Below are 27158 nucleotides of genomic sequence, written 5' to 3' on the forward strand. Positions count from 1 at the left end.
AGAATATAGACAATTAAAACACAGTAGGCATAATTTAGGAAGTCCTTTATCAGCTGACTGAAGAAGTCACAAAGTAGCAGGTGGCTGGAAAGACAAAGGAAAATATAACTACATTTTTGCTATCACCAGACACAGGACTAGATGGATCTTTGTTCCTGGTTCAATACTAGCACTTAAAGATCTTAATCCACCTGGACACTAAAAGTTTTCCTTTGAATCCTACATGTAAGTAGAGGAAGAAAGGCCTGATATAGTCTTGAGGTCTCATCTGGAAAGCACTCCTACACTTCTACAAGCTTCCTTTTAAATTCTTGTACTGACTGCCCTTGTAGTAGCCAGTTGTACAAAGTATACAGAGAGCGTGCATGTTTTGGTGAGCTCCCATACATGCAGATATTTGATAAATACTTTTGAACACAACAAAGAGTGGCTGTTAAGACTCATGAATGCTTCCCAAAAAAACAAATCAGTTGAATACAAATCATTCCTAAAAGGTCTTGAACTGATGTTTGGAAAGAAAAGATCTGCTTATTGAGAGTTATTATCAATTCATGGCATGTAAGAGCACTATCGAAGGACAAATGGCCATCTGAACTATGATTGCAAACCTGCTCATTTCCCTTCTCACTCAAAAGGATGCAGTGATGCATTGAACTGTACCAGCACAGCAGTAACGGATGGTTATTACAAAGAAATACCAGTTTTGTGCCTATTACATGAAAGTATAGTGGGAGCCCTAAGGACAAAAGCACAAAACATAGTGTTTACACATCTGTGATGTTCCAGTAATGGGACTGCAATTACTTTTAAATAAATTTAAAAAAAAAAGTTCACTTAACAGACAAATAATTTAATCCTTCTATATTTAACACCTATTCATAAGTTTGGGCATTACCTTAATAATAATATTGCTATTGTCTTTCTTTAAAGAAGATACTTGTGTTACAAACAACACAGATTAACAACAGTGAATCTCCATAATTAAAATACCAGCAGCAATATGCATATTATTAAAGAGACAATGGTAACAACTGAAAGCCAATGCCTGAAAAAGCTATTATGGTCCCATCTTAAAGTAAGAAACATATGCCTCTCTACTGAAGATTTACTAGAAAGACTGTGAACAGTAAGAATTGAAAAAATATGAAAAAAATTACCCAGATGGAGGTACAAGAAACATTGCTTCAGATAAAGAAATGCAACTAGATAATTGTGTTTTATATCACAATAGTGGTTGCTCATTGGAGTATGATTACTGTACTATCAATCACAGTAAGAGTAAAAAAGCTGGTGTAGGTAATAATCAGTAAAACATCTACTCACAAAATGGTGAAATATAACCCTCTTGAGTACTTCTTTCATTTGTAATTTAAAACAATTTTACTATCCACCAAAGAAAAACAGTTTGTAATGGAAATCCATCTGAATACTTCATAGGTATTCAAATCCGTTTTATTTCTTGTTAAGAAAACATATATAGATTCCTGAGTAAAGATGTAATGTACCTAGCAACTATCAATCCATTCTTCCTTTGAAGATACCAAGGACTTTCATCTGAAGTATAACTATTCCAGATTCCCCTAGCTAATCTTTTCTAAATTATGAATTCTAATTCACTTATATTCAAAATACTTTAAAATTATATATCTTCTATAGCTGGAAATACTAGAGTCTAGAAGTTATCAGAGGCCTCCAGAATAAATATTTTATTATTTTTCTCCGAATTCCCAAAATTCAAGGAAAGAATTGTTTAAATTCCACCCTATTTTTCAGTAATGTTCTTTTTAGCTCTTGCTATAACCTTCCTCTGTGAAATAGTGATTAAGACTTCTGTTAAAAATTAAATAAAAGAAATTCTGAACTTTCCAAACTCACTGCTAAGAGAAAGATGCAACATGGAAGCAAGTTTAATAGTTGGAAGATAATGCTTGGCACTAGAAATCTACAATTCGTTTCCACAGCCTATCTGTGACTGGTTGTGGGATCCTACAGTTCCAAACTTCACAACATGAGTTAGTGTAAAATAGTATGCTTGAGTTGCTATACTTTAGTTAAGTTTGACTGAGAACAATGCAAAATAATATTTGAAGTTCAGAATATGGTAGGAGTTGCAGGTCATAATGACTGGTTTAGTAGATGATGATATGCAAAAGCAGCAGTTACATCCTCAAACATTACTAGAACAAAAGTCCAACACCCGAGAGATTCAAGATATCTGCACTTGTCAAAAGAACGAGGTTAACACAAAGAAAAGAACTAGATTTTGAAGCAAGAGCACAGTGAAGAAAACCCTGGATCATTCTCATTCACAAAATCATGACAGTAATACACATCTGCCTGTACAAACACCAATGATAAATACTTGAATATGCAAACTGTTGAAGAGGAAAATAATTTTATTAAACAAGTGTGCTAGATATGATTAATAAATGTCATTGATATAGTCAGAATTCTTTTTGGAGGTGGAATAATTTTTTTCAAATCTGATATATAGTTTACAAGGGTAAACATAGTATGCAAGAATGACATTTAATTCATTATAATATTTGTGCTCGTTGTGAAACATGGATGATGACAAACAAGACAATACACATATAGAAAAAAACAAGGTTTGTTTTTTTTCTCATTTAGAAATTATTTATGTTATAATTTTGGTAATTCATAGCAGCTAATAAGGAAGTTAAAGTAATGAAGGAAAAATCAAATCTGAAAATGAGTGTGTACTGTATGTACCTAGTGTTAGAGTGACACAGCACTTGATGTGATGAGATTGGTATTTAACAAGGACGTGTTTCAATGGGAATAATTATCTAAGCACAAATAATCAGTCAGTTGGTTGATTATCTGGTTTGGATGGTTGATTAACAGGTCTGCCGCTCTTAGCTGCTCTGTCCACCAGTAATTACCACAGAATGAGCAACCCCATGTCATTCTTCCAGCAGAAACCAGATCATTAAATTGTTAAAAATTGATATACGTCTCTTGCATTTTAAAACATCAGTTTTCATACTTTCTGATTTCTTAAAGAAATTAAATAAAGTAGGTAACTCCAGTTACAATTTTACTTTTCGCTTAAAATTTCATTACAACATAGAATGTAGACAATATAATATCTCATATATAGTATTTACTTCCAAAAGTTTTCACAGAATGCCAAAGAAATGGGGGAAAAACTTTAGCCTAATGGTAGCCATAGTTTTTTTTATCCTAGGATTTCTGAATGCAGTCACAAGTGTTGATGTGATGTGTATTACCATGCTCATTGCATGATAATACAAAAGAATAGAAACATACAGCTAAAAAGCAACTCAATAGATCAAAGCTGTCTGCCCAACCCATTTGTACAGTCCTGCCATGATGGCACTCTCAATGCCTTATGAGTCATTACTTAAGTCATTACGTAAGTCATACTTAACTGTTAGCAAGTACAGCTCTACTTAGCACTGGAAATTTTCCTTATATCAGAACAGACTCTTTCTGGTTGCAGTTTAAGCCCATTATTACTCATGTAATCCATCACAGAAACAAAGAAGAAACTGCTTGCTCTTTGTGTAGCTTTTCTAAAGTTGAAACATTACTCTCTCCTTCAGGCTAAGCATTTCCATTTCATCCTGTATTTTCTTGCAAGTTCATGCTATTGTCAAAGCCGCCAAAGCCCTCTGTAGTGACATTGCTTCTGCATACGAGCATTGTAGGACACATTTTTCCTACATGACCAGGAGGATTGACTAGCACATTACAACAGCTCTGACCCCCTCAGCCTTCCTCCAAGAGTCTCGCAGTCACTTCTGCTTAGAGTCACACTGAAATCGGTCATGCCCACGTGAATGCACAGTCCCAGTTAACTGTCATTTGGCTAGATGGCTTTGGCAACATACCTCAGATTTAAGCTCCTGGGAGACAGAAGGCTTCCTACAATGTTAAGTCCAGTCACTAGACCAAACTTTTCATCGCACATAGGAGTGAGTCACTCATGACCAATACATCTCTTCCTCATGAGAAGGGTGATCATTAATCTCACAGCTTTTCCAGCCTGCCAGGTTTTCATTTTACTTTTTCTCCACTCTGTCATTAGGCTTGAAACTTCAGTTTCTGCAGGCAGCATTGTAATGCAACACTGCCTGAGAAGGGACCATTTTCCTATGAAGAAGATCTGTAAGTAGAAATCTCTTGTTAGCCAGGTTTTCTTCATTCACCGTAGGTGGTATTGCGGGTCTTCCTGGCTTGTTGCCAATCATCTTATCCACACCTTCCAATTCCAGATCTCATTCAGTTTCACAGCTTTCTCATATAATTTCTCTACCTACCTTCATTAGCAGGTATGCTCCAAATGAGGCATGCTCCTCCCTTTTTAGCCTTCTTTGGGAAGGGAACTGCAAACCATAATTCCTACAAATTCAGTTTAAGATTTGGATTGAGACATCTGTAGTTTGGCTGCCGCCTAAAATTTCCTCTTGCACCATTAGCAGGTGCTGGGGAAAAAAAACCCAAAAGCCTCGTAAGAGAATTTATATTCTCACCCTTAGTTTGCTCTGTACATGGTATACTTGTTGAAGCTCATTACTTTCCTGTTTTCCTTCCCCCTAAAAGTACTATTCACAGGTTTTTAGTTGCTCTACTCAGTCACATGGCTCGTTGCCTTTTAGGTCCCTCTTCCCAGGCCAGCCTTTTCACTCTGACTTCGCTGAAACAGAATGAGAGGCAGCTTGCTAAAGACTGCAGCTAAACCTAGTTTGTTCCTATGTTCTCAGTCTATCAGCAGGCTTCTGACCTTGCCCATGAAGAGTTTACAATTAGACAAGTTTGCATTATTTCAGGACTCCTCACTTTGGTAGAGATAACAACATTTGCAATTCACACTCTGGCATTTAATAAGACAAAGCAGGTAGTAAAATGGCAGAAGAAATGGGGAATTATACACAATTATATATAACACATGAGAGAACCCTCTTGACAGAACCTAATGTCACATAGAAATGTAGCTAGGGCTTTTTAAAATACATTTAATACTTATACCATAGCATATCGATCTAAACGAATTCCTGCTGGCAAAGTTCAATAAACTGGCCAGTTCCCAGTGGCATAGACAAATACCTTTATCTGAGGCAATAAAGTTAAAGAGGCTTTCTGTAGTCTTTACAGGTATTATATCTTCCACCACCCCACTGCCAACCCAAGTTTGTTTATTTTATAGAATCACAGAATCATTAAGGTTGGAAAGGACCTCTGAAATCAGCCCAACACCACAAGGCACACTGAACCACGTCCTGAACTGCCACATCTACGTGTTTTTTGAACACCTCCAGCGATGGTGACTCAATCACTTCCCTGGGCAGCCCATTCCAACGTTTGACCACTCTCTCAGTAAAGAGTTTTCTAATCTAAACCTCCCCTGGAGCAACTTGAGGCCATTTCCTCTCATTCTGTTGCTATTACTTGGGAGAATTGACCACCAGCGACCTCATGACATCTCCTTTCAGCTAGTTGTAGAGAGCAATAGTTTAGTTTGAGTGGATTAAAAACAAAATTACAGGAACACGTAGTCTTTGTTGTATTGTGTCACATTTCACTTTTTCTGTCTAGAAGAATTACACACGTTTATTCTCTTGGAGTTCTCAGGAAGAACAGCAATATTTACGAGACAATTTGGCTGACAGCACCAGATAACAAACTGCTTGTAAGTAAGCTAAAAAAATCACCTGGCATTACATTACTTAAATAATTTGGTTGACATAGTATGAAACAGCTGTTGAGACATTAGGTTCACATGATAATGAGCTAGGTATTGACACAATGGGTAAATCCGATACTAAAAAAATAATTAATTTTTTCCATATGTCACTCAGATATAGGTATAAAAACCTTAGGTTTTCAGTACTTGTTTCTGCTGAAAGCTCACTGTTCGGCTCTATAACTAATCATTTAAATTTCTCTTGAAGCACTACAAAATTACTTTTATATTGAAAGGTCATGTCCTCCTATTTTGTAAAATACTTCTAGTCCCTCCTCCTTATACACAACAGGGCTCACTGTTGTGTAATAATCACTTAATTCAGATTTCTCACAGACTCATTCTAGCACTGTATTCAGTTATACTCCGGGATGGTTTTCAATGAGAAACATAAAGCTTCTGCATTACCTTAAGTAGGAAAGACCAGGCTCTCCTTAACCTTCTGCCTCTTAACAAGCTGCTGAGCCATTAGCTTGAAGTCTTGAATTTAGTTCTCTTCTAAAGAATACAGTTCCTTCTACTTATCTCCAATTTTACCTCATAATTAAGAATACATTAAAAAGTACTAAGCAAAAGTCCTTGTAAATATGGGTTTTCTCACGTATCTTCTGGTATTTCTGAAAGCTTATTTTATTTATCAACCATGGACATCTATCTTTCTTGAAAGAAAAAGGCATGGCAGACACAATGCTCAGAAAATTACTACAGCACTATAGTTAAAAGAAAAATCAGAAAACAATTATTCTGCAAAGGTGTCATGAACCATGAAGACAATGGCATGAGTAGAACACCACAAAAACTATAATTTACAACAAGTGAAATGTGTATGTCAAACTGCAACAAAAACAGATGATATATAATGAGTAAAATCATATGTGGTTACATTGCTATATATTGTCAGGATGTGTGAATTAGCTGTAAAAACTTGACATTATTATAATAACACTTAAAATAGTAATATATATCAGAATGGTGATATATAATCTCTATATTTGGATAATGGTGATATATAATCTCTATATTTGGAGAATATAGAACTGAACAAAGCAATTAAATGTCTCAATAATATCATGCCTACTTGTAAAGCAGAGGCTGCTGTGAGAGCATAAGCTCAAAGCCCAAGAAGAAAAACATTCCAAAGATAAATGAAGGCAGCAATTCCTATATCAAATATATAATTACTCTTTCACTATGAATACTAACTGCTCCTAGCAGTAATTGGGTGTGTATTAACACATACAATACGATTTGCAAAATATTTCGTTTTGCGCTGGCCATGACTGAAAAAAGAGTAATGAAATGAAGTCATAGCTATATAAAGACAGGTTTTACCCTGAAAACATATTCATTGGGTGTTCTAAGCCATACAAAATTCATCATTTCTACTTTACTGTTATTTATTTAATCTAGAAAATTTCTGTACTCAGCAAATGGATTTAGAACAGAAGTTCAGTCTTGTGTAGCTTATGAGTAATTTAATTAGGACACAGTCGGAATTATAAAGAATGTGTATAATTAAAACTCTTCTTGTTAATGTATAACTAGTCCCCTGTCTGGTCTCTAACATGCTCTGACATTATTCAAGATTGTGTAACACTTATAAATGGTGACAATCATCTGTTTACAACTGATATTTTGACTAAATTCTTATCCAAAAGAGCATTCAATACTTTGACTTTCTTGTCATTGCTTACCAATAATTTTCTTTTCAATATGCAGTGAACCAACCCTTTGCTTGTCCTCTCTGTTATCATTGGTGTATATCAAAACTATTTCTTTTCACCCTTACGGCTTCCCAGTTCAGGAAATCTCACCTACTTCTACCACTTTTCTAGTTCTACATACTCATGCGATACTTCTGGAGACCACCCTTACTTACAAATTTTACTCTGTTCTTTCCTGTGTTTTAGGTTAATGAAGAGTTCATCATTTAGCCATGTCCCTTCTTGCACTTTCTTTTCTTTCCAGTGGACTAGTAGAGTATGCATCTTACAGAACATGGCTATCTATTGATTTTTCATTATAAGTGTTCATATACAAAAATGTAAAAAAGTTCTTTAGTACTGGTGTTGGGATTTAGCATTCCTTTAGCACTGCCAGCAATTAAGCACCACGCAGCCACTCACTCACTTCTCTCCTCCCCCAGTGAGATGGGGGAGAGAATCGGGAAAAACTTGTGGGTTGAGCTAAAAACAGGTTAATAGGACAGCAAGAGAGAAGGAAACAACAATGATAACAACAATAATAATACCGACAAAGGAACGTACAAGAACAAGTGATGCCCAACACAGCAATTGCTCACCACCTGGTGATCGACAGCCCATCCCTGAGCAGCAATTCCCGCCCCCCGGCCAACTCCAGTTTATGTCCTGGGCATGACATCGTATGGTAGGGAATATCTCTTTGGCCAGTCTGGGTCAGCTGTCCTGGCTGTGTCCCCTCCCAGCATCTTGTGCACCTCCCCACTGGCAGAGCATGGGAATCTGAAAAGTCCTTGACTTAGTACAAGCACTACAACTACTTGGCCACAATTAAAACTTCAGTGTATTATCAACATCATTCTCATACTGACTCCAAAGCATGGCGCTGTACCAGCTACTGGGAAGAAAAAAACCCAACTCCATCCCAGCCGAAACCAGGACAACTGATAATATTGTATTATATAACAGTAGTAAACAAAGCAATATTGTTTAAAACAATATAAAGAACTGCTAAGCTGATGACAGACTGATAAAAAGAGTGGTAGTGTTGAAAATAATCCCATTATTAGTATTAACTTTTCTTGTCTTCTAATGCTGGGATAGAAAACACCAACATGCAAATATGTAACTTCTTTTTAAGCTGAAGGGTTAAGGTTTCTGGAGCTAAAGGTTCCTTGCCTGTTCAAATCCAAAACAAAATAACACCCCTCAGAGTTTAATTCTGCTCACATAAAAACAATATGGCCAGTGGAGCTAGTAATGCGGCAAGTCATTTTTTTTATTATTTGCTGATGCCTTGGTCAAGGTACAAAGTGCCTTCTAAGTCACTCCATTGTAAAGAATGAATGGTATTATAACCAGGAAGAAGGGGGAAGTTTCTGTGTCTGTCTTTAGGGTTTAAAAAAAATGTAGGCATAAAATGCATAAGCTGTCATGCGTTGTGATTTGTTCTATGAACTTACAAAGGTAATGGGAAGTGCATTTTGGATCAGAAGGCTAAATTGAGGTCAGACAGGCTATAATTGCTTTAAGCTAGGTTTGCCTGCAACCTATCCAGCTATGTAAATGGCAACTTAATTTACTGGTAGAACCATCTGCATGCCTCAGAGACTTCGAGTTGCTATCCAAACCTAGGGACTATTCTTCTTCTATTCAAATTGCATACTATGTTTTCCTGACTTCTGCTCATTACATTTTGAGATGAAAATGCTATTTATACTTACTGTTTGTTAAATGAATGTGCTAATCTCCATACTACTGCAGCAAGAGTACCTAGCTTAATTAAGGTGCAGGAATACTTTGCTAAATAGTCAGAAGATGTATACTGACTATCTCGTTAGGTAAGAAAGTTTAAAAATAATCTGTTTAAAACAGCTTTTCAAGAGCCTTTTAGAATTTTGTTTGCTACAGTATTTAGAATGTATAGATTATGTTTATACAGCTATATCAAGGTCCATTGATGTTAATCTGGTGCAAAAGGAAATAATTCTGATGTTAAACATGCATACAGACTATAATTTATCAATTATTTAAAGAGGAACTGAAAAAGAATGTTTAGCCACACAATTCCATAGGGGTTGTGTCAGAATAAGGACATATTTCTTCTTGTGAAACACATTATGATGTAAAAAGAAGCTTTTAAAAATAATATTGTTTCTGTTACAAAATGAGCCAAACATTTAAACAGAACACTATTAAAATATAAGTTTATGAGTAGCCTGTTTTTTTCTCCCTGGCAAAGAACAAAACAAGTGGTAAATACAACACATTCATTCCCTCTAACAACTGCATCATATAAAAGTATGTAGAGTTGAATGACACCGCTCACTGCTGAATGCCCAAACATCTATGTAGTTATTGTTCACTTGTATAATATTTAATAATTATAAAGCTAATGTCCTTCAAGATTTGCTTTATATTTGCGTTTGCATTTGCATGACTTCTCTTACAATAATAAACTTCAAGAGTTTCTTTGCAGCTATCTAGAGTATCTCAGGAAAACTCAAGAGGAGAAAAATCTTTACAACTCCTAAGAATACTTCATCGAAGATACGAATAACATTAGTATTGCAAAAAGCGAATCTGAAACAGTAAAACAGTACCTTTCTTCATGATTGGTCCTAATTAAAATTATATTCACAATTCCATGGACATTTTCCAACAAAATCAACCTTACTAAAATTTTGGAGGATTACACTTTTCTTTTATTCTCCCTTCTAGTGAGAGTTATTTGATCATTTTACTTCCATAATGTTTTAATGACTTCCCTCCTCTTGCATGAATCGGATCCCTCAGCTTATCTTTCCCATAAGACATTCTTCTTTCTGAATAAAATAGTAAAGCAATGCAATGGATGCTAGCAGTTCTTGTAAATCTACACAGATTTACAACATACACAGCTGTAGGCTGGTATTCCAGTGAAGAAATATTAAGCAAATATATATCTAGAAATATCCAGTAAAACTTGTATTTTCCCTATACAATAATAAAGCTACTATTTTTCACAGGGACTGCGAAGGGAAAGCAACAGCCACAATGGATGGGAAGGCAAACAGGAAAAGGTAAACAACAAATATTTTCATTTACACCCTTTATTCAGCAATGCCTGAGCCATTGCTCATGAAGAAAAAAAAAACTTTTTGCATCAACCTGTCTTCCTCAAAGCATGTGGGCTAGTTTTGCAGCAATAATTATGCCACAAATCAAGAAGCATCAGCACTCCAAAGCAGTGGGGAATACCTCCTATGATGTGAGAGCATCTCAAGAAGCAACGGATTTTAATTTGATCTCAAAGCCTGAGAGATATTCTTGTTAGTCTTTAAAATTTTTGTGGATCGTAAAGGAAGAACTGAGACAGAAGAAGGGAAAAGGGTAAGGAAGGTTTATCTGACTACAACATTCACAAATAGAGAAAATCCCCTGTTGCTCCATTGAAGATATCTATATGAGGCCTGTTTTGGCTGATCTTTCCCTTTCATGGCAAACTTGGCTGCAGCAGTTTGTGCTGACTTTTCTCTTCCTGCCTGTATACCTACCCTATGTCCCCAGCCTTTTAGTTGTGCTATAACAACTCTTTGGGGGATTGCACTGTTTACGAGATCAGTGAACTGAGCTGCGTTAAAAAATTTGCAACAATAAAAGCTGCACTGTAGTATAGGGAGCGAAGTGTCTGTGTCCAGTTTGGTCATGGTAAGTAATGCAAGAGTACTCACCCATGATATGGGACATACAGCACTCAGGCTGCAGGAGATAAGCAAGTATCTGCTGCACTTAAGCAATCAATACTCTTACTGGATGAATCCTACTGGATAGTCTGGATGAGAGCCTGCCTCCTGCTAAACAGCATTGGCATGAATTTTATATGTGGCTCAATGCATAGCAAAAAGAACAGCAGAGCATCAGCCCTGCTCTGTCTCTGGACATCCTTTGGCCAGGGGTGAGACAGATGGCACCAGACCTGCAGGCTGAGTAGCATGGAGAGCTCCTGTCTCTCTTGTCAGGGTGACTCTTCCTACCTTTAGGTTATTACGCTAAAGTACCCTCTTGCCATTTCCTATTAGAAGTGGGAGAAGCGGGTACTTAATTGAAGGAGGTTGAATTACCCTCTGGAGATGTCTGCATTCTTTATATAGTTAATGGGATAGAAGTAAGTGCCTATGATAGGAGCACTGGTTCATTTTCTTCAAGTGTTAAAGACATTTTCTTCTATCCATTGACTATGTAGGGAGTTTGGGTGGAGAGGATCTTGCCTTCTCAGGGACAAACACCTAACATTTCTGTGAGATCACTTAATTTATCTACATTTGATTGAATTCCTATGTTTTTACAAAAAAAAAGTCACTATAAAGAGAGGTCTAGTTCTTTGGCAATCAGATACCAGAAAAGAAGAACTGGTAGAACTTTGACAATGTTAAATCAGCTGAATTATGTGAGAAGCCGCAGCATGTTGACACGCCACAGGAAGTTTTTCATCTTTTTTATTACCTTACAAAATTACCTTAGGAAATAAACACAATGAAAATAATATTTTCTGCAAGGCAAGTAACAGATTCTTCCCTGTAGAAAACTGCCATAAGTTTGTGTGATCATTCACTGACAGATTTATAAACATTTTTGGAACCTGGACATATACTGGTTTACCCTGCTTTTTTATTAAGACTCCTTGCCTGTACAAACAGGAAACCTATGAAACATGCAAATAAATCACCTTTACATAGATTAGATGCACAAATTCAAATCTAGCTATGACAAACTTGATCTAAAAAAAAATCACTTTATCCTGTTATTTAAATGCTCAGTGTATTATTGACACAATGGGCTACAAAAATGTTTTTTACTGATCTTTTATGTGGTTTCAATGCATGACACTCGAATAGTAGTAGAATATCTATCAGTAATTTGAAATGGAAATAAAATTTGTCTTATGACATTCAAAAAATAGCCTCATGAATAAAACTGGAATTTATCATGTTAAAGAGCTAAATTATGTATCTGCATTGACCTTACATCATGTTTCTGGCAATATAGCTAAAGGGAAGTGTAAGGATTAAGGATCAAGTTCCTGGTTGCATTTTATGTTGTATTTTATGATACTGAACCATTAAGCAGTCACAGGTGAGATGAACAGGCATTCTTTAGCTACATGGTCGCCTTCTCTCTAGAAGTGTTTTATGATTTCCTCATTCTCTATATCTAAAAGTTAGTGACTACCTTTCCTATCACAGGAGATCTCATATCAAAATAGAATTTAGGAACAAAGTATGTACACTTTAGTCATAAAGTGCTCTCCTGAGCACAGATTATCCAGGCATAATTGATAATTGGCTGATAAAAAAGCAAAATTGGGGAAGAAAGAATTGGTTACATGCATCAGATATAAAAATGTGTAGTCATTTTAACATGAATCAAACATATGTACCTTCTGAAACATTATTCCATACAGCAAAGGATTGCAGGTTTGATTTCAGAAAGAAATGAAGCAACAAACAATTTTTTTATACATTTTTATAGATTTGATATATTTTTCCTTCTTAACATTTAACACCTATTAAATCTTATTCTCTGTGTGCATATTTGTACGTATGTGTACATATACACACACACTTAACATTAAAGCAGTTTACTTCCTTTTTTACCTTAGTCTTAATGATAGAGTTTAATTCTATGATCTCATACTGTTCTTTCCCCAGGGTGAAATAACCCTGGTGAAATTCAGGATTCTATGAAGAACATTGCATCTTTGGGACCTCTCTGTTTCACTTACTAGCAAAGTTCAAAGTTATTTGTATTGAAGAATCAAGACAAATCCAGAAAAGCAAAAAGTCCCTCATGTTTAAGGCAGCTACATTCCCTAACAAATCTATTTTTATCCACTCTTGGCCAGGAAGTTCCTAAATTAATTCAAGAAAACTATTTAAACTAAATATTTTCATTCATGAACAATAACTTTTATAGCATTCGTAACCTGAAACACTATCAGAAAGGGTGGAAAATCAGGCAATTGCAAAGAAGTCAACGGAAGCTGTGCTTGATGTTCTAGGTAAGTTAGGGTTATTGAAGACCAAAGTTGTCTCAAGTGAGTCCATAAATACGGTTAAGAAAATTTTCCTTTGTTTCACTATATTACAGCTCCTGATTGATACAACTAAGAAAATACCTTTTTTCAGTCTGTAAAATTGTTCAAAATTTTTTTTAAACAATAAAAAAAAAGGTCATTATAAACAGTTCAAAAATGTAGAAGTCTCCAAAGGAAATTAATAATTCTTCAGTGCATTAAGTCACAGAGTACCATGAATTCGGAAATGAGAATGAAACACAATGCTCAGTTCTTCAAGCTTGACTTCATGACCTCAGTGACAGTCTTTGAAAAAAGTTTTGTATGCAATGACCTAATTTTCCGAAATAAACAAACTGGTGAAAAAAAACCCAAAACAACCCTGCAATCATGTTTATGCCCATTCAGGCAATCAGCACGGCTATAATTTCAGACTTTTCAGACTTTCCCCACAGATGCCTGCTACTTAATTATGCAAAGTATTTTTAGGAGATAAGAAACTTGTCACAGAGTTTCATAATACCTTTTGTTGCAGAGAAATGGCAAGTCCAAAGGATTTGGGGCTCATTTCCTTTGCAGCACATTCTGCCTAGTGGTCATTTGTTGTTTTGCCTGTTTCCCCATTGGCTGGGTTTGTTTGCCCCAACCTCTTCAAAGTGACCCAGAATGATCGAAATTCCTGTCTTCTTCCCCAGCCTTCTACTTCTTCCTCCAAGTCCATTCTCTTCCTCAGGCAAATAAAAGCTGTGCACTACCTAAGTCTGTGGGACTTGATGAAGCAAGCCAACCAAATGGAGAAAGTGCTTTCAACACATTAGCCTACTAATAGTGTATTCCCCAAGGTGTTTTATGGCTTTTTGAGTGCATTTCAATGTATTTTATTATTTTTTTTAATTGGTTGTAGGAGAAAGGCAAAACTTCCAATGTAGCCACCTTTTAGAAATATATTTTATAAGTGAGTAAGAAGAAAGAGATGTGAAAACAAGCTAACTTTGCTTTAACATACAAATAATGATATTCATGTTTGCTTTTTTTTTAAGACAGTGAAGAGGAAGAATATAAAAAGAAAGGATATTATTGCCTAGCCTCCCAGTTCCCAGTTGCTGTTTTATGATTCAACAGCCACTTTCAACACACTCTCGCTTAAAATAAACCGATTGTGCAATATTGAACAGTTTACTGCACAACAAAAACTAGGTTAAAGTAGCTGGAAGTCTCCAACTGCTACTGAAAGGGCAGCTTGGCATTTTGGCAGGAAAGGGCAATTTATAATGAGTATTTTCTTTTTCCATGTGTTAACTCTCTGCAAAAACCCAAGTGGCTTACCTGCGTTCCCAGTCAGACTGCTCCTACTTCCTTTATTCTTGTCATTGTTTCTTTGCCACTTTAAATCAATGAAGAGATTTTTTTGTCCTATATTTTTTTCTTAATTACAGGTCCCTTTGTTACCTTTCACCAAGGTGGGATGTTGAGAGCAAGTATGACATGACATCCCTCCAAAGTGTCTCATAACTAAACAGATCATAGTCTTTATTATAATGTGTCAACTTAAGTTTTCAGTAATAATGGAACGAAGGAAGAGAAAGACTCTTAGAGCTCCATATAAATCCTACATAGATTAAAGAACATATTGGATATTCTGATGTTTTTATTTTATTTAAATACTAGTGCAAGGCTACAATTTAACTTGACTCCATACGAAATTGGATGAATCAGATAAAGTGCAAGGATTCTTTGCTGTGTGACATCATATATATATAAAAGTGCAAAAATATTTTCTCTGCAGTAGTCTGGCTTTCTTTTTTAAGGCTTACATTTAACAGACAAATTGTGGTTCTGTTTGAAGTGTATTTAAAAATAAGGACTTTTGATGTTATTGTCCCTAAGGACATTGTTTCTCTTAAATTGTGTTTTTAAATTTAAATTGTATTTTATAATGGTAATTTATAGTAATACAGAACGTAATATTTGTATTAGATATTATTGACCGCTGCAAGACTTGTGATACTATGTACAGCAAAAGTGGAAAGATATTACTAAGAATAACATTAATAGATTTTTAACATTTGGGAGAAGTTTGGTAGAGAAAGGCAATTTTATTTCATTTGAAAAGCTTTCATGACTAATTGAAGTTTACAACATATATTCCAAATCAAGACTGCAGGACTGCATGTCTTAATGATGAGTGCTGTCACCATAATCAGAAAGTGTCATAACAATTGCTCCAACTATGAAGACAGAAGTTTCTTGCTACAGGTTTCCCAGGTGACTATTCTGGAAGAAATATTTATCAAAGAAATATTCTTTTCTTGCACGTGTTTTCCTGACCTCCCATGTGCTAAACATTGTCCTTTAAACCCTGGTACATTATAAAAATGCAGATGAAACACAATGGAGCAACAGCAATACATTTTGGCAAGACTTAATTTTTCTTTGCAGCTAAATCAGTACACCCAATACGATATAAAATATCCAACAGTTCTTCAGTCAACAAGGTACAGGCAACAAGTTAGTAAAATTAAACATGCAGAAATTTAGCAAAATAGAAGTATGAGACAAGGCCATATATAAACTTGGTAACAGTGACATAGAAACAGATGTGTTTTTAAATGTCAGGCTGGTAACATCCCACGTTAAAAAAGGGAAGAAAAATAGGAGAGATTTGATTTATGTAACTTTTATGCTGCACAGACTACATTTATTCACTTAGATCTATGTGCCTTAAGAGAACCATATACAGAGAAAAAAATGGCAGCAGTATGTTACATACATATCCAGTTCTGAGTTTTAAATGTTCCCACAGAGACTGAAATATCAGTATTGGAGCGACTACCTATATAAGTTTCCCTTTACAATGTCTATAATGGGATGCAGAACAAAAAAATTGACGTGTCAGAACTCTGTAAACACCTGAACGCCTAATGCTGCTTAAAAAAACAGTTGAATGTACATTTCTTTGATAACACCCAATTTATATGCGTAGTTCTGTCTTGGGAAAAGTAAACCATACATGTAAAAATAATTCTATTGGTAATATTTTGAAGACTTCCTATAATTTTCTGTTGTTTTAGTCTTCATTTTACAAGGTTTCCAACTTCTAAATTATAGACAGTATTTGTCTTTTGCACTACTAAAGAATATACTACTGTATGAGGTTTGATACTGATGTTGATCTTTTTTGGATTTGCTCCAAACAGGTATAGCTTAGTAACCAACAAAAAGTTAAATATTATTGTAATGCACAATTCACAGGGCACCTAAGAACACAAAATCCCTGAAAACTCCAAAATGACTAACATCAGAGAATCCTGATTGTCTGCCATGGTATTTCCACCAAAAATTGATATGTGAAATCTGTTCATTTCATATGAATGTCATTGATTTATTCATGTAATATAACAGCACATAGTATGTTCTTACTGGTGGTAGGACCCACCAGAAAAATTGGACATGTACTACTAATTTATTTCAATAACTTATTAATCATTGAATGTAGTCCTGTGATATTATATTCTTCCCAGAAATGGAACAGATCATATTATTCTATTTTTTTTTCTCCTGTTTTGTGGTTTTTTCCTCTTCCTCCCCCCTAGTGACTTAGAGAATCCTTAAACAATTACCCAAACTTCAGCATTGTAAAGATAAGGTATTATTGTTCTCTTTTCTCCCGTGAAAAGGAGGACAAATATATTTGTGCTCTTAGTAGCAGTTTCTTTCATTAGGCATTATGTTCTAAGCATATGTTTAAAGCCATGACTTTAATTGAACTTTTGAACTTGTTGAAAATAAAGGCTTAAGTTCAGGAAAACACATATGTTGTTGCCAAACTCATACTCAGTGTGTAGACCTCTTAATCTTACTTTCATGCTACTGCCATCCTTCCACCATCAACATATGTATGCCTCATTAATTTCACAGATACATGTTATTTTATCCAGAAAAGGCACCATGATGGAATAAAGTGAAGTTACTGTGAACTACATCTTGCAAGATCTTACAGGCTTTCTCAAGATAAATTTAAAACTAACTTTTTGTCACTTCCCACTTGGCAACCTTACCTCAGTTGCCTGTCATTCCTGCCTGATGAAGTTTATCTTGTTTCTTCTCTGTCAAGTGTTAGCTTCAAGGTAAGAAGCATAAATGTGAAATTGCTGCAGTGTCTCCCAAGGAAATGATGAAAGAGGAAACGGAAAAGAAGTATCACTGCACTCACTATATAAAAATCAGCCACAAAGAAAGCAATGGGCAAAGTGACAAATATTGAGTCAGGAGGATAAATCCCCAAAGACTCCATTAAGCTATATCCTAGAAGATGCTAACTGTAATGTATATTTTTATTATTCTTTTGTTATGAAGACCTAAAGCTTCTTTCTTTTTTTGTTTCCTAATTTTATTTTGCCAGCACTTGAATAGTATATTGTGGCACTCAATTTTCAACTGAACCAAATTTGAAAAAGACCTTGGGTAAAATCTCTTTCAAGTCCCCTGAAAATTGCATCAGTTAGGGATGTATTTTCAACAGGTGGATCTTTATAGACCACATGATATCAGAGTGTTTTCTTAGACTCTTCCATAGCATAGTTTTTTTTAAATTTATGTGACATATTGGATACTGTCACCATAAAATTATTTAACAAAATAGATGGTAAAGAATAGAAATCAGTATTAATTATGACAAAAATTAACACAGTTTAAAAGTTCATGGAAAGGCCCAGAGTTCACTGCTGAATTGTAACAGCAGAACTTAAAATTTCTACTTGGAACATGAGTGAGAAAAGGTAGAAGCAGCAGCTTCTTCCCTTTCTAATTGTCTTTGGCCTGCCATCCAAACTGGCAACAAAAAGAGGTAAAACCTTTTTCTACCTCGTCAATTCATAGAGGAATTAGAGTTCCTAAGTCCGGGGTCACTTTAGCATATTAAGGTTTCAGCACATAAAATTCAGTTTCAGGATTGCTTAGAGTAAACTTTGGATTTAATATAACCGCTCTTCTTTTTGAGATTATTGCTAAAAGCTGATAAATTTTTAACACAGACGCAGCTCAAGTGCCTCAAGTTGGAGAGGAAGCCATCTTCAGAAATGAATGGTCTTTATGGATTCATCACATCTTCAATTATAGTGCAATATTAAGTCACTTGCAACAATGCATTTCTATAGTATGCATTTTGGTTGCATATCAATATACAAGTCAATTCGTGTTTTGTAATTTTAAAGCAATGTTTTTCATCTCATCTGTAATCTTTCCATGGTTCCTGGGGAGCTAAAGAAAAGAAAATTAGCAGTATCGCCCTCAGTATTCTACAAACAGTGGAGGACACTAGTTTTAATTTACTGAATACAAAGAAAAAGAGTGCATACCTGAAGTCTCTCTTTTGATGAAAATTTGAAATGAAGTCAACCAGATCAGTCAACATACTATTTTTTTTTAATCTCTTCTGTAATGAAATATAATTTTCTACATCTCTGCATTAAAACTGTAACTATCTTGTTGCAAAGTAATACAAGTTTTAACTCACAACTGTACAACAATTGATAGTCTAACCATTACAGGCAAAATGTGTTTGCTTGCAGACACCATCTTCCAGCCTCCTTTACATATATTGAATTAGCAACACTGCCTTTCAAAGATGATGATGTCAAGACATTTTGGTTTTGTTTCTACTCCTGCCTTTTTGTTATTTACTTGCTCTTTCTGAGCTACTGGCTACAAAGATTATTCTGTTGCTGAGTCACACCACCTTTGTGTCAGATGTGGACATACTAGATCATGGCAGAAGAGATTTTGACATTATCCTTATAAAAATTTAGTTGAATTATAGACTCAGACATGAGATTCTGGAGCCAGGGACTCACATTTCACAACTGTAAGGCACATATGGGAACATAAGAAGAGAAAGCCATGTTCTTTCCACACATATTTGTAGGGTTTGAGTCATCATATGATTTTTTTCAGCCAGCTTGTGTGTGAAAAAGTAAAATAATTTGAATTTTCTGATTTAGAATAGTATGCTTTTTGAGAAAATATCCAGGCATTTCTTCGGCAGATTTATTCAAAGAAACTCTCTCTGGCCCCTCAAAGACACCAGTGACAGGATATACATATCTCCTTAAGATATCAAAGTCTGAACTTACCACCTTAGGGTCCCTTACTAGTCAAAGGAAAGACAGACATGTCCTGAGGGAATTAATCTCAACATGAAATAGATGTTAAAAGTAAACCGTAAGGATCGCTCTTTGGACATTCTGCTTCAAGACATCTCAAGTTAAGCAAGATAAATCCCACTCAAATCTACAGAGTCCAAATTTGACATACTGGTAAAGGAAATGCTTCCAGAAACAATTTAGTTTTCATAGTCTATCTTGTTTTCATCTGCTTCCTTCCTTTCCAAAAAGTAGACGTGAGAAAGAGCATGAAAGTTAACATTTCTGTGAGCTACACGGTATTTAAATGAAACAAATTATTTTCCATACCCCCTAGATAGAAATAAGAATTTAATTGAAACTAAAAATCAGTCAACTTGTCCAAAAGTGCAAATAAAATCCTATACTCTGTTTCTTTGGTACTGGATGCCACAGTTACGGAGAATGACTGTGAGTAAACGCGCCTCTCAGAGGAAAAATGCTAACATCAATAGTATGTATATGTCAATAACCATCTTGTAAAAAAAGAAAATATAGGGACTTCTAATCACATCTAATCATTGTTCTGAGCAACAGTTTGGTTTTTTCCCCTCTATGTTTCTAATATTTCTTGCATTCATTTATCACACATGATGTCAAATAACTAATTCTTTCTGGCAACTGACAATTTAAAATAAAAGTTTATTACAGAAAAGGCAGTCTCATTGGTTTCCATAAATTCATATGGGCTATGAACAATTAGGACAGTTCTAAAAATAGATTCATGGATAATTATTGCAAGCTCTATCTATAGTTTATTATTTCCACCTTATTATAAAACATCAGATACATTGTTTCTGTATTTTATGGAAACTAGTGTAGAATTATAAACTGTACTGATTTTTAAAACACTGAAAATATAACTTATAACAACAGTGAATTACCAACGTTCAAGTTATGCTAAGTGACCATAACTATAGTCTCATCAGAACTACATAAAGCATTATCAGATGAAATTTAGTGCATCTATCTATTGTTATAAGTAACAAATACACTACTTTAGGTAGGAAGAATCATTAGTAGTCTGAACTAAAAATAGCAAGAGAAAAAATCAGCACCCTTGTTTATCAGGATGCCTAGTGAGACAAGAAAGGTTCTATACAGCAACAGCATTGCAAGGATGAATAAGTAGCCATAAAGTTGGCTTGTACTGCGTGGAAGCTTGCAGATGGTGGATGAATTTATGTCTGTCACGCTTTTATAATACAATGATTTTTACATATTGCAGCCAGATGGAACATAGTTTTGCATCTTGAATATAAATCTCCAAGAAATACAACTTCCTTCAATGTGTTCCATGTATTTAAACAAAAGCAAATTCAGAGGCAGGTTTGGGAGGCTAAAGCAGATTTAAGGAAATCTGAGAGAATATAAATTAAATCCTCAAGGGTTTCCTTGTTATAAATCAATTCAAAATAATGGAGTTACCCACACGTTCTGTATTTTTTGAGGAAAAACAGGAAAGGTATCATATAGACTTCTACAGGAAGACTACATGTCTTCTATCAAATGCAAAAATACAGCTTAGGCAGGTCCAGAAGACCTTTCAAAGGAACTTACTACTAATTTGGCAAAATTTTTGCATATCATTTATTCTTGCCTCAATGAAAAGAGATACCTATCCCACAAGATCAGATCGTAAAAGTATAGTGCATCAAGCATAAATGCATTTAATCTTTGCTGATAATAAACATCTGTATCTATATCACAGAAGCATCTTGCCATTCTCCTTGTGTTAAATGATACCTAAACAGACTCAATATCTAATTCAGACCTGATTGTACCAGTCTTTATATAGATGTGCTTTCTCAAACTCTCAAGAAAGTACAGAAGTTTTTGCTTTTATATGTGCTTACCTATCACACCTGGCTTTCTCCTCTGCGTCTGGTCTTTGTTTCTAACGCTAGCTGGTATTGCTAGGAAGTGAATAACTCTCATAGCAATGAAGTGAACTATACGACTGCAGGGGAGAATATTTTCCCATTCAATGATTTCTCACAAAGTCCGATTTGATGACAAACTTGAGTTGACTTCTCTCAGATAGCCTCAAGCATTGTTTATATGCAGATAATTCTGTGTGTGAACCCATTAGGCTTTTATGACAGTTATAATCAAATATGATGGGGAAACCTTCTGGCTTACTTGGATCCATACTTACATTGTGCTTTGTGAGGTTGGAAATGTTACTTGCTATTGCTTGTAGCCAGTCAATACAGTCTTCAGCAGAGAGACACTGAATTATTCCACTGCAAACCCCATCCACAGCAATTACTTGGAACGCATTTTGCCTATAGACATGTCATAACAGATCAGGTCAGAAGAAAATTTCATCTGTTCTAGCATATCATCTTAACAACACTTGTAGAAATGCTTTTCTTTCAACTGCAATGAAGGTCAGCCACTGAACACTGATAAATTGCTGGTTTTCCTGTTTTATAAATACCTGACATATTAAAAAGATCATGCCAAAAGGTCGACTCAAACTATATTAAGTTTACATAAAACTATAAAAAAGATCCATAGACTAGCTCCACAGAACCTTGACCAACACTGTGTGACTTCAGACGCTAAACAAGTGAAATAGCTTGATGCATAACAAAGAGTTAATACTTTAATATTGCAGATCACAGAGAAGGAGAGTGCACACTGCACACTGCAGGCAATTGTTTGAGAAATACAGAGGAATACAATACCTTTTTCTGAACAATTTTTGTTTCATTTTTCTAATACATTGTTTAAATACAGTAAGATTCCTGTCTGGATACCCCTTGTTGGCTGCTCTTGCTTATAGAATTTTGATCCTCTTCTAAACTACTGATAGAAAAGATGGAGAATTCACAATCGATCAGGTAGCATTAATGATTTTTCCAATTGAATTTCTGAATATAGGATCTTAGCAAAATACATGGGAATCCCAAGAGACATCTAACGACAAAAGCAGTGGCCACCTGGCTGCCCCTATCTCAGCACTAATCTGGGCACCCACATAATAATCTGTCATGCATTATAGACTGACTTTCCACAGCTGAGTGCTGAGCAATTATAGAATAAGAGAAAACTTTCAGATGCTAAAGCAGTAGCAAACCTAATTACGTCAGTAAACAGCCTTCTTGGCTAACAGCCTTTAGAAGGCCCACAGGTCTCTGGCTTCAGAACAAAAACCCCTCAATATTAATCCATATCCCAAAGTAAGAGATTACAAAACATACAGAGAATACCAAATTCCACTCCTGGTGTTCTGCTACAAACCCATCCATTAAGGACCAATTCGTGGTTTAAAATTAAGTATTCAGATTCCTTGAGCACGGCTCAGGCAAAGTGAGTGTTATCTTCAGTATAAAACTGAGTGTCACTAATGACAGTTATATACATCTCAAGACAGATATCCATTCTGCAAAGTTGTTTGTTTTTACCTCTTGAAATTATTTTCTAGTTGTGTAGGATGTAGAGCTAATACCTGTCTCTACCGGAAAGGATTTTACTGCATCTGTGTCAAGTACAGGCTTTTCCTTCAGTCACAAGAAGTGCTAAAAATGAATTAGAGCCATGCTTTTTCTTTAAGGCTCCCATCATGAGAACTAGTTCTCACAGGAGGATAAGGCTTATATATCCCAACATAATCATGCAGAGACCAGTGTTTTATCTAAATCCATCAGCTAACTTAGCAGTTTAGTTGCCTTTTCACACAGGTAGTGATTTTTCCCTAAAATCCAAAGGAACAAACTGAGAACCATTTCTTTCAATGACTCATTTTCACAACAATACAGGTAAAGTTTTTGAGGAAGATTTATCTGAAGCATCTTCCGGTAATTTAGCTAACATTTGTTTACTATATCTTTTATTTTAAATGGCTATAAATATAAACAGTAAATTCTTCCAGAATAGAATTCTAGATAAGTCCGTACATAAAGAGCATAGCATGATGCTCAAGTTTGTTATTATCTCTTTCAAGAACAATAACATTATTTTCAGGACTCCCCTTCTTTCTACTCAGCCTATTGTAAACAAAAGTAGGAATCCAAGGAATCTATTAATGTGTGGCACTAACCTGCACAAGCAAAGAAAACCCAGTATGTTCCAGATTCAATCCGATGCACAAATTTCCCTTACACTACAGACACAGTGAATCCAACGCATTCAGGGCATCAGACTGTACCTACTGTTCCTAGGTATTTGATCTGTGCACATGCAAAATGATTCATCCAGGATGCTCTTGTGCCAGTATCAATAAGCACAGACTACAAGATGCATGGCTACCGAACAAATTAATTCTGAACATGTCTGGGTGGTAGATATCCTCAGCCTTAGATTGTAGTAGTAGTATTTTCTTGAATTAGTCTACCAGCCAAAGTCCATACTACCACACAAAACTGAAAAAATAATGTATTAAATGTGTTTTATATTAAATAGAACAAATAGTAGATTAATCACTTTATAATACAGTAAAAAATTTAAGATCAGATTAATTCTTATTCAATTACACATCTCAGGTTCTGTGCTTTCTGGAACTCAAGAGTTATATTTGAAATTAATAAATGTTCCAAGATTAATCTGAATGCCCTCTGGAATTTTATATGAATATTCTCTGGAATTCATGTGTCTCAAACATTCCACTACAAAAGCTTGAATATGATTCTGAGGTGTAATAGTGTATGTGATAATGATATGATGTATTTCTGTGCCAGTCTTTTCAAACTCTGAAACGTAAAAAGTTAGTAGGCTTTATATAGTGAAAACAGCTTTGTAAATATTAACTACAGGAAATGTAATTAATTAAAATCCATTTAAGGTTGCTTTCTTATATTATTTTTAATATCCTTTCCTTAAAGTGCTCTTTATAGCAGTCTCTTTTAAAAACTATCTACCTTTCTCAAATTTTGAGAGGGTGTCACATTTTAAAATGTTTACACTAATTTAAAAGACTCCTATAAACTGTCTTGCTAGCAACATAAAATGTTGGTTCTATGCTTTTTTTAAGAAAATCCCACTTCCTTACTCATATTTATACTACATTTTTTTTCCTTTAAGCGCTCTCACTTCCTCATGTTAGACAGCGTAGAAGGACACAAGGAGAAAATTATCAGAGTAGTTATTCAAGGTCTGAGTATGAATTCAAGTATTTAGTTTCAAATGAATATATTTTAAAATTTATTTTCTGGAAATTCAAATCTCAGGAATATCATTACTACCTAAAAATCTTTCTCTGTAATGCACAAGTTCTTGTGTCTTCTTAATGTGCATTATAAAACACAATGCTTGTGTTTTATTGATGCAGAAGACTGAATTTTAAAACCCTAGACCTATGAATAGTTGAATATGTCCTCATTTTCCATGTGAGTAGTTCTGTTCAATTCAATATCTTATCTGAAGTATACAGCAGAACAGATCTCAGATTTGACTGTTATGATTTTGGGCCCTTTATGCTTCATGCTCTTAATTATTTCTATTTCAACCATTGTTAAACACTGAGATGAAGGTTTTCACAGAATTTAATACAAAAACTCCTGACTCTGTGGTGACTATATCCTGTTCCCTTCCTATTCAGCCAATAAGCCATTGTAGCCTGTGGTTTACACATTGACTCCCTGGGCCAGACATTGTTCCTCAATAGAACAAGGATCATGCAGACAAGTAAATATGATTTTTCTATTACCAGCCAAAAGCTGCAGGCTGTTTTTAGCTTCGCAGTTATGTAGTGCTGTAATGACTATTGCCTAACCTGCTTTAATTTCAGCTCTGTGAATAAGAAAAAGGCTGACAGACCTAGGTAGTGGACTTCTAAGAAACAACAGCCCTTAGAATTAACTGAGGCTGTGGGAGGCTTTTGTGCAACTTTCAAATGTTTGCTGAGAACCAATGAGAAGGAAGCAAGATGTGATAAGAAACAATAAAATTCACCCCACAAAAACCCCAAACTGAGTTTGAAGAAGATTCCTCTTCCCCTAGTTTCTGGAGGAGATTGTAAACCTACCCCTGGGAGTAGATGGTATCACTTGACTGTAGGACCCATAGAAACACTGGAAGGGTGAGCACAGCAGCAGAGATACTGGGGACCTTCTGTCACGAAACAGTCTTTCCAGAAATAGTAATGAAGTTTTTCTGTATTAATTAAGTAATTTTACATGTGTTTGAATGGAAGGAAATTTTAAACCACTAGTGCCTGATGAGCCATCAGGGTATAGCATAACACACTATTCTTCCCACACTCAGACATCTAAGCTGGCAGACAAGAAGGCTACATGGGAAAGCGAAAGTTTATTTCAGTTAGTAAGGCCTCACAGCCTTACAAATGATTAAGTCCTCTGTACTTATTTTAAGAGTTAATTTTTCAGATGAGTTAGAAGAACTAATGGAGAAACATGCTCTGTGACTGTAGACTGCTGTCCTGTAGTTAATGACTTACATGCTGGAACTCACAGAATTTTTAGTATTAAAACTTCATTCTTATGTATACAGATGACAAATTAATCCACACAATACCTAGGTATTTAAACCTTTTAACAAGTATTATTTTTATACTATGCCTTGTTGGATTTTATAGCTACTTTCCTTTATATTTAAATGCGTAACACTTGAAAAACAGTAATCATTCCAGAATATTCTTGTCTTCCTTTCTGATTTCTTCTGATTTACTAGGATAATATTAAATTAAACAATGGCAAATTGTAGTTCTACATGATGCAATAAATTGAAACCTGACTATGAGCTTTGGACAGCTTCCCCAGTGGCAATGAAATTCAATGTTAATAAATGCAACATAACACATATGGGAAAAGATAACCTTAGCTATGTGTAAGCAACAGAGAACCTTACTATAGCTATAAACACTGAGGAAACAATTCTGAATTCTTGGAACACCATCACCTTAGCGTTCAGTGACAGTCAAAAGCTTATTACAAAGTATTAGACAAGAACTGAGAAAAAAATTGAAAACATCATTATGTCTTAATATAAATCAAGAGGGATCCTCTGTGCAGTCCTGATCACCTTGTCTCATAGAAGATATATTAGAATTACAAAAGAAACAGAGAGAAGAACGAGTATAATGAGAGCTATGGAAGGGTTTCCCTAAAAGGAGAGAACAATAGGGATCCTTCAAACTGGAAAACAGAAGACAATCATCTGAAGTTATAAAAAAGTAAATCAAGAATGCTTTTTTAGCATTTCCCTTGATACAGGGTCCAGGCCCAGAGTCTACCCTCTTGCCCATCCTGGGTGCCCAACTGCCTGGACTTCAGGCCAGGTCTGCCATGGTGTGGCTTTGGCATGTGGGATCAGGCTGCTGTGAAAGAGTGGGGGGCCCCCCGTTTCACTCAGGAACTGCGTATCAGCTCAGGGTCTTGCTCTTGGTCCTCACCTGAGTTTGGTTGCAGCTATGCCTGTGCCTGGACAGGTATCCCACTGTTTCTGCCTGATCTGTGGGCTAACTTCCCAGTCTGACCTGAGCACCACTTCACCATGATGGACTTCATCTGAAGACCACCCCTAGGTCT

The 27158-nt window shown here is 35.4% G+C and overlaps 1 protein-coding gene across 1 annotated transcript in view; it reads right to left on the reverse strand.

Moving 5' to 3' along the window:
• SNTG1 (syntrophin gamma 1) overlaps positions 1–27158 on the reverse strand; it is a gene marked incomplete at both ends in the record, with an annotated part of 164040 nt that overhangs the window by 82053 nt on the left and 54829 nt on the right. The window contains one exon of the mRNA XM_081996425.1: positions 21824–21953. Within this exon, the coding sequence (XP_081852551.1) occupies positions 21824–21953 (130 nt within the window). The remainder of the gene's footprint in view (positions 1–21823; positions 21954–27158) is intronic.

This window comes from Phaethon aethereus, assembly GCF_964289735.1.
Source record: "Phaethon aethereus genome assembly, chromosome: 2".
Taxonomy (NCBI): domain Eukaryota; kingdom Metazoa; phylum Chordata; class Aves; order Phaethontiformes; family Phaethontidae; genus Phaethon; species Phaethon aethereus.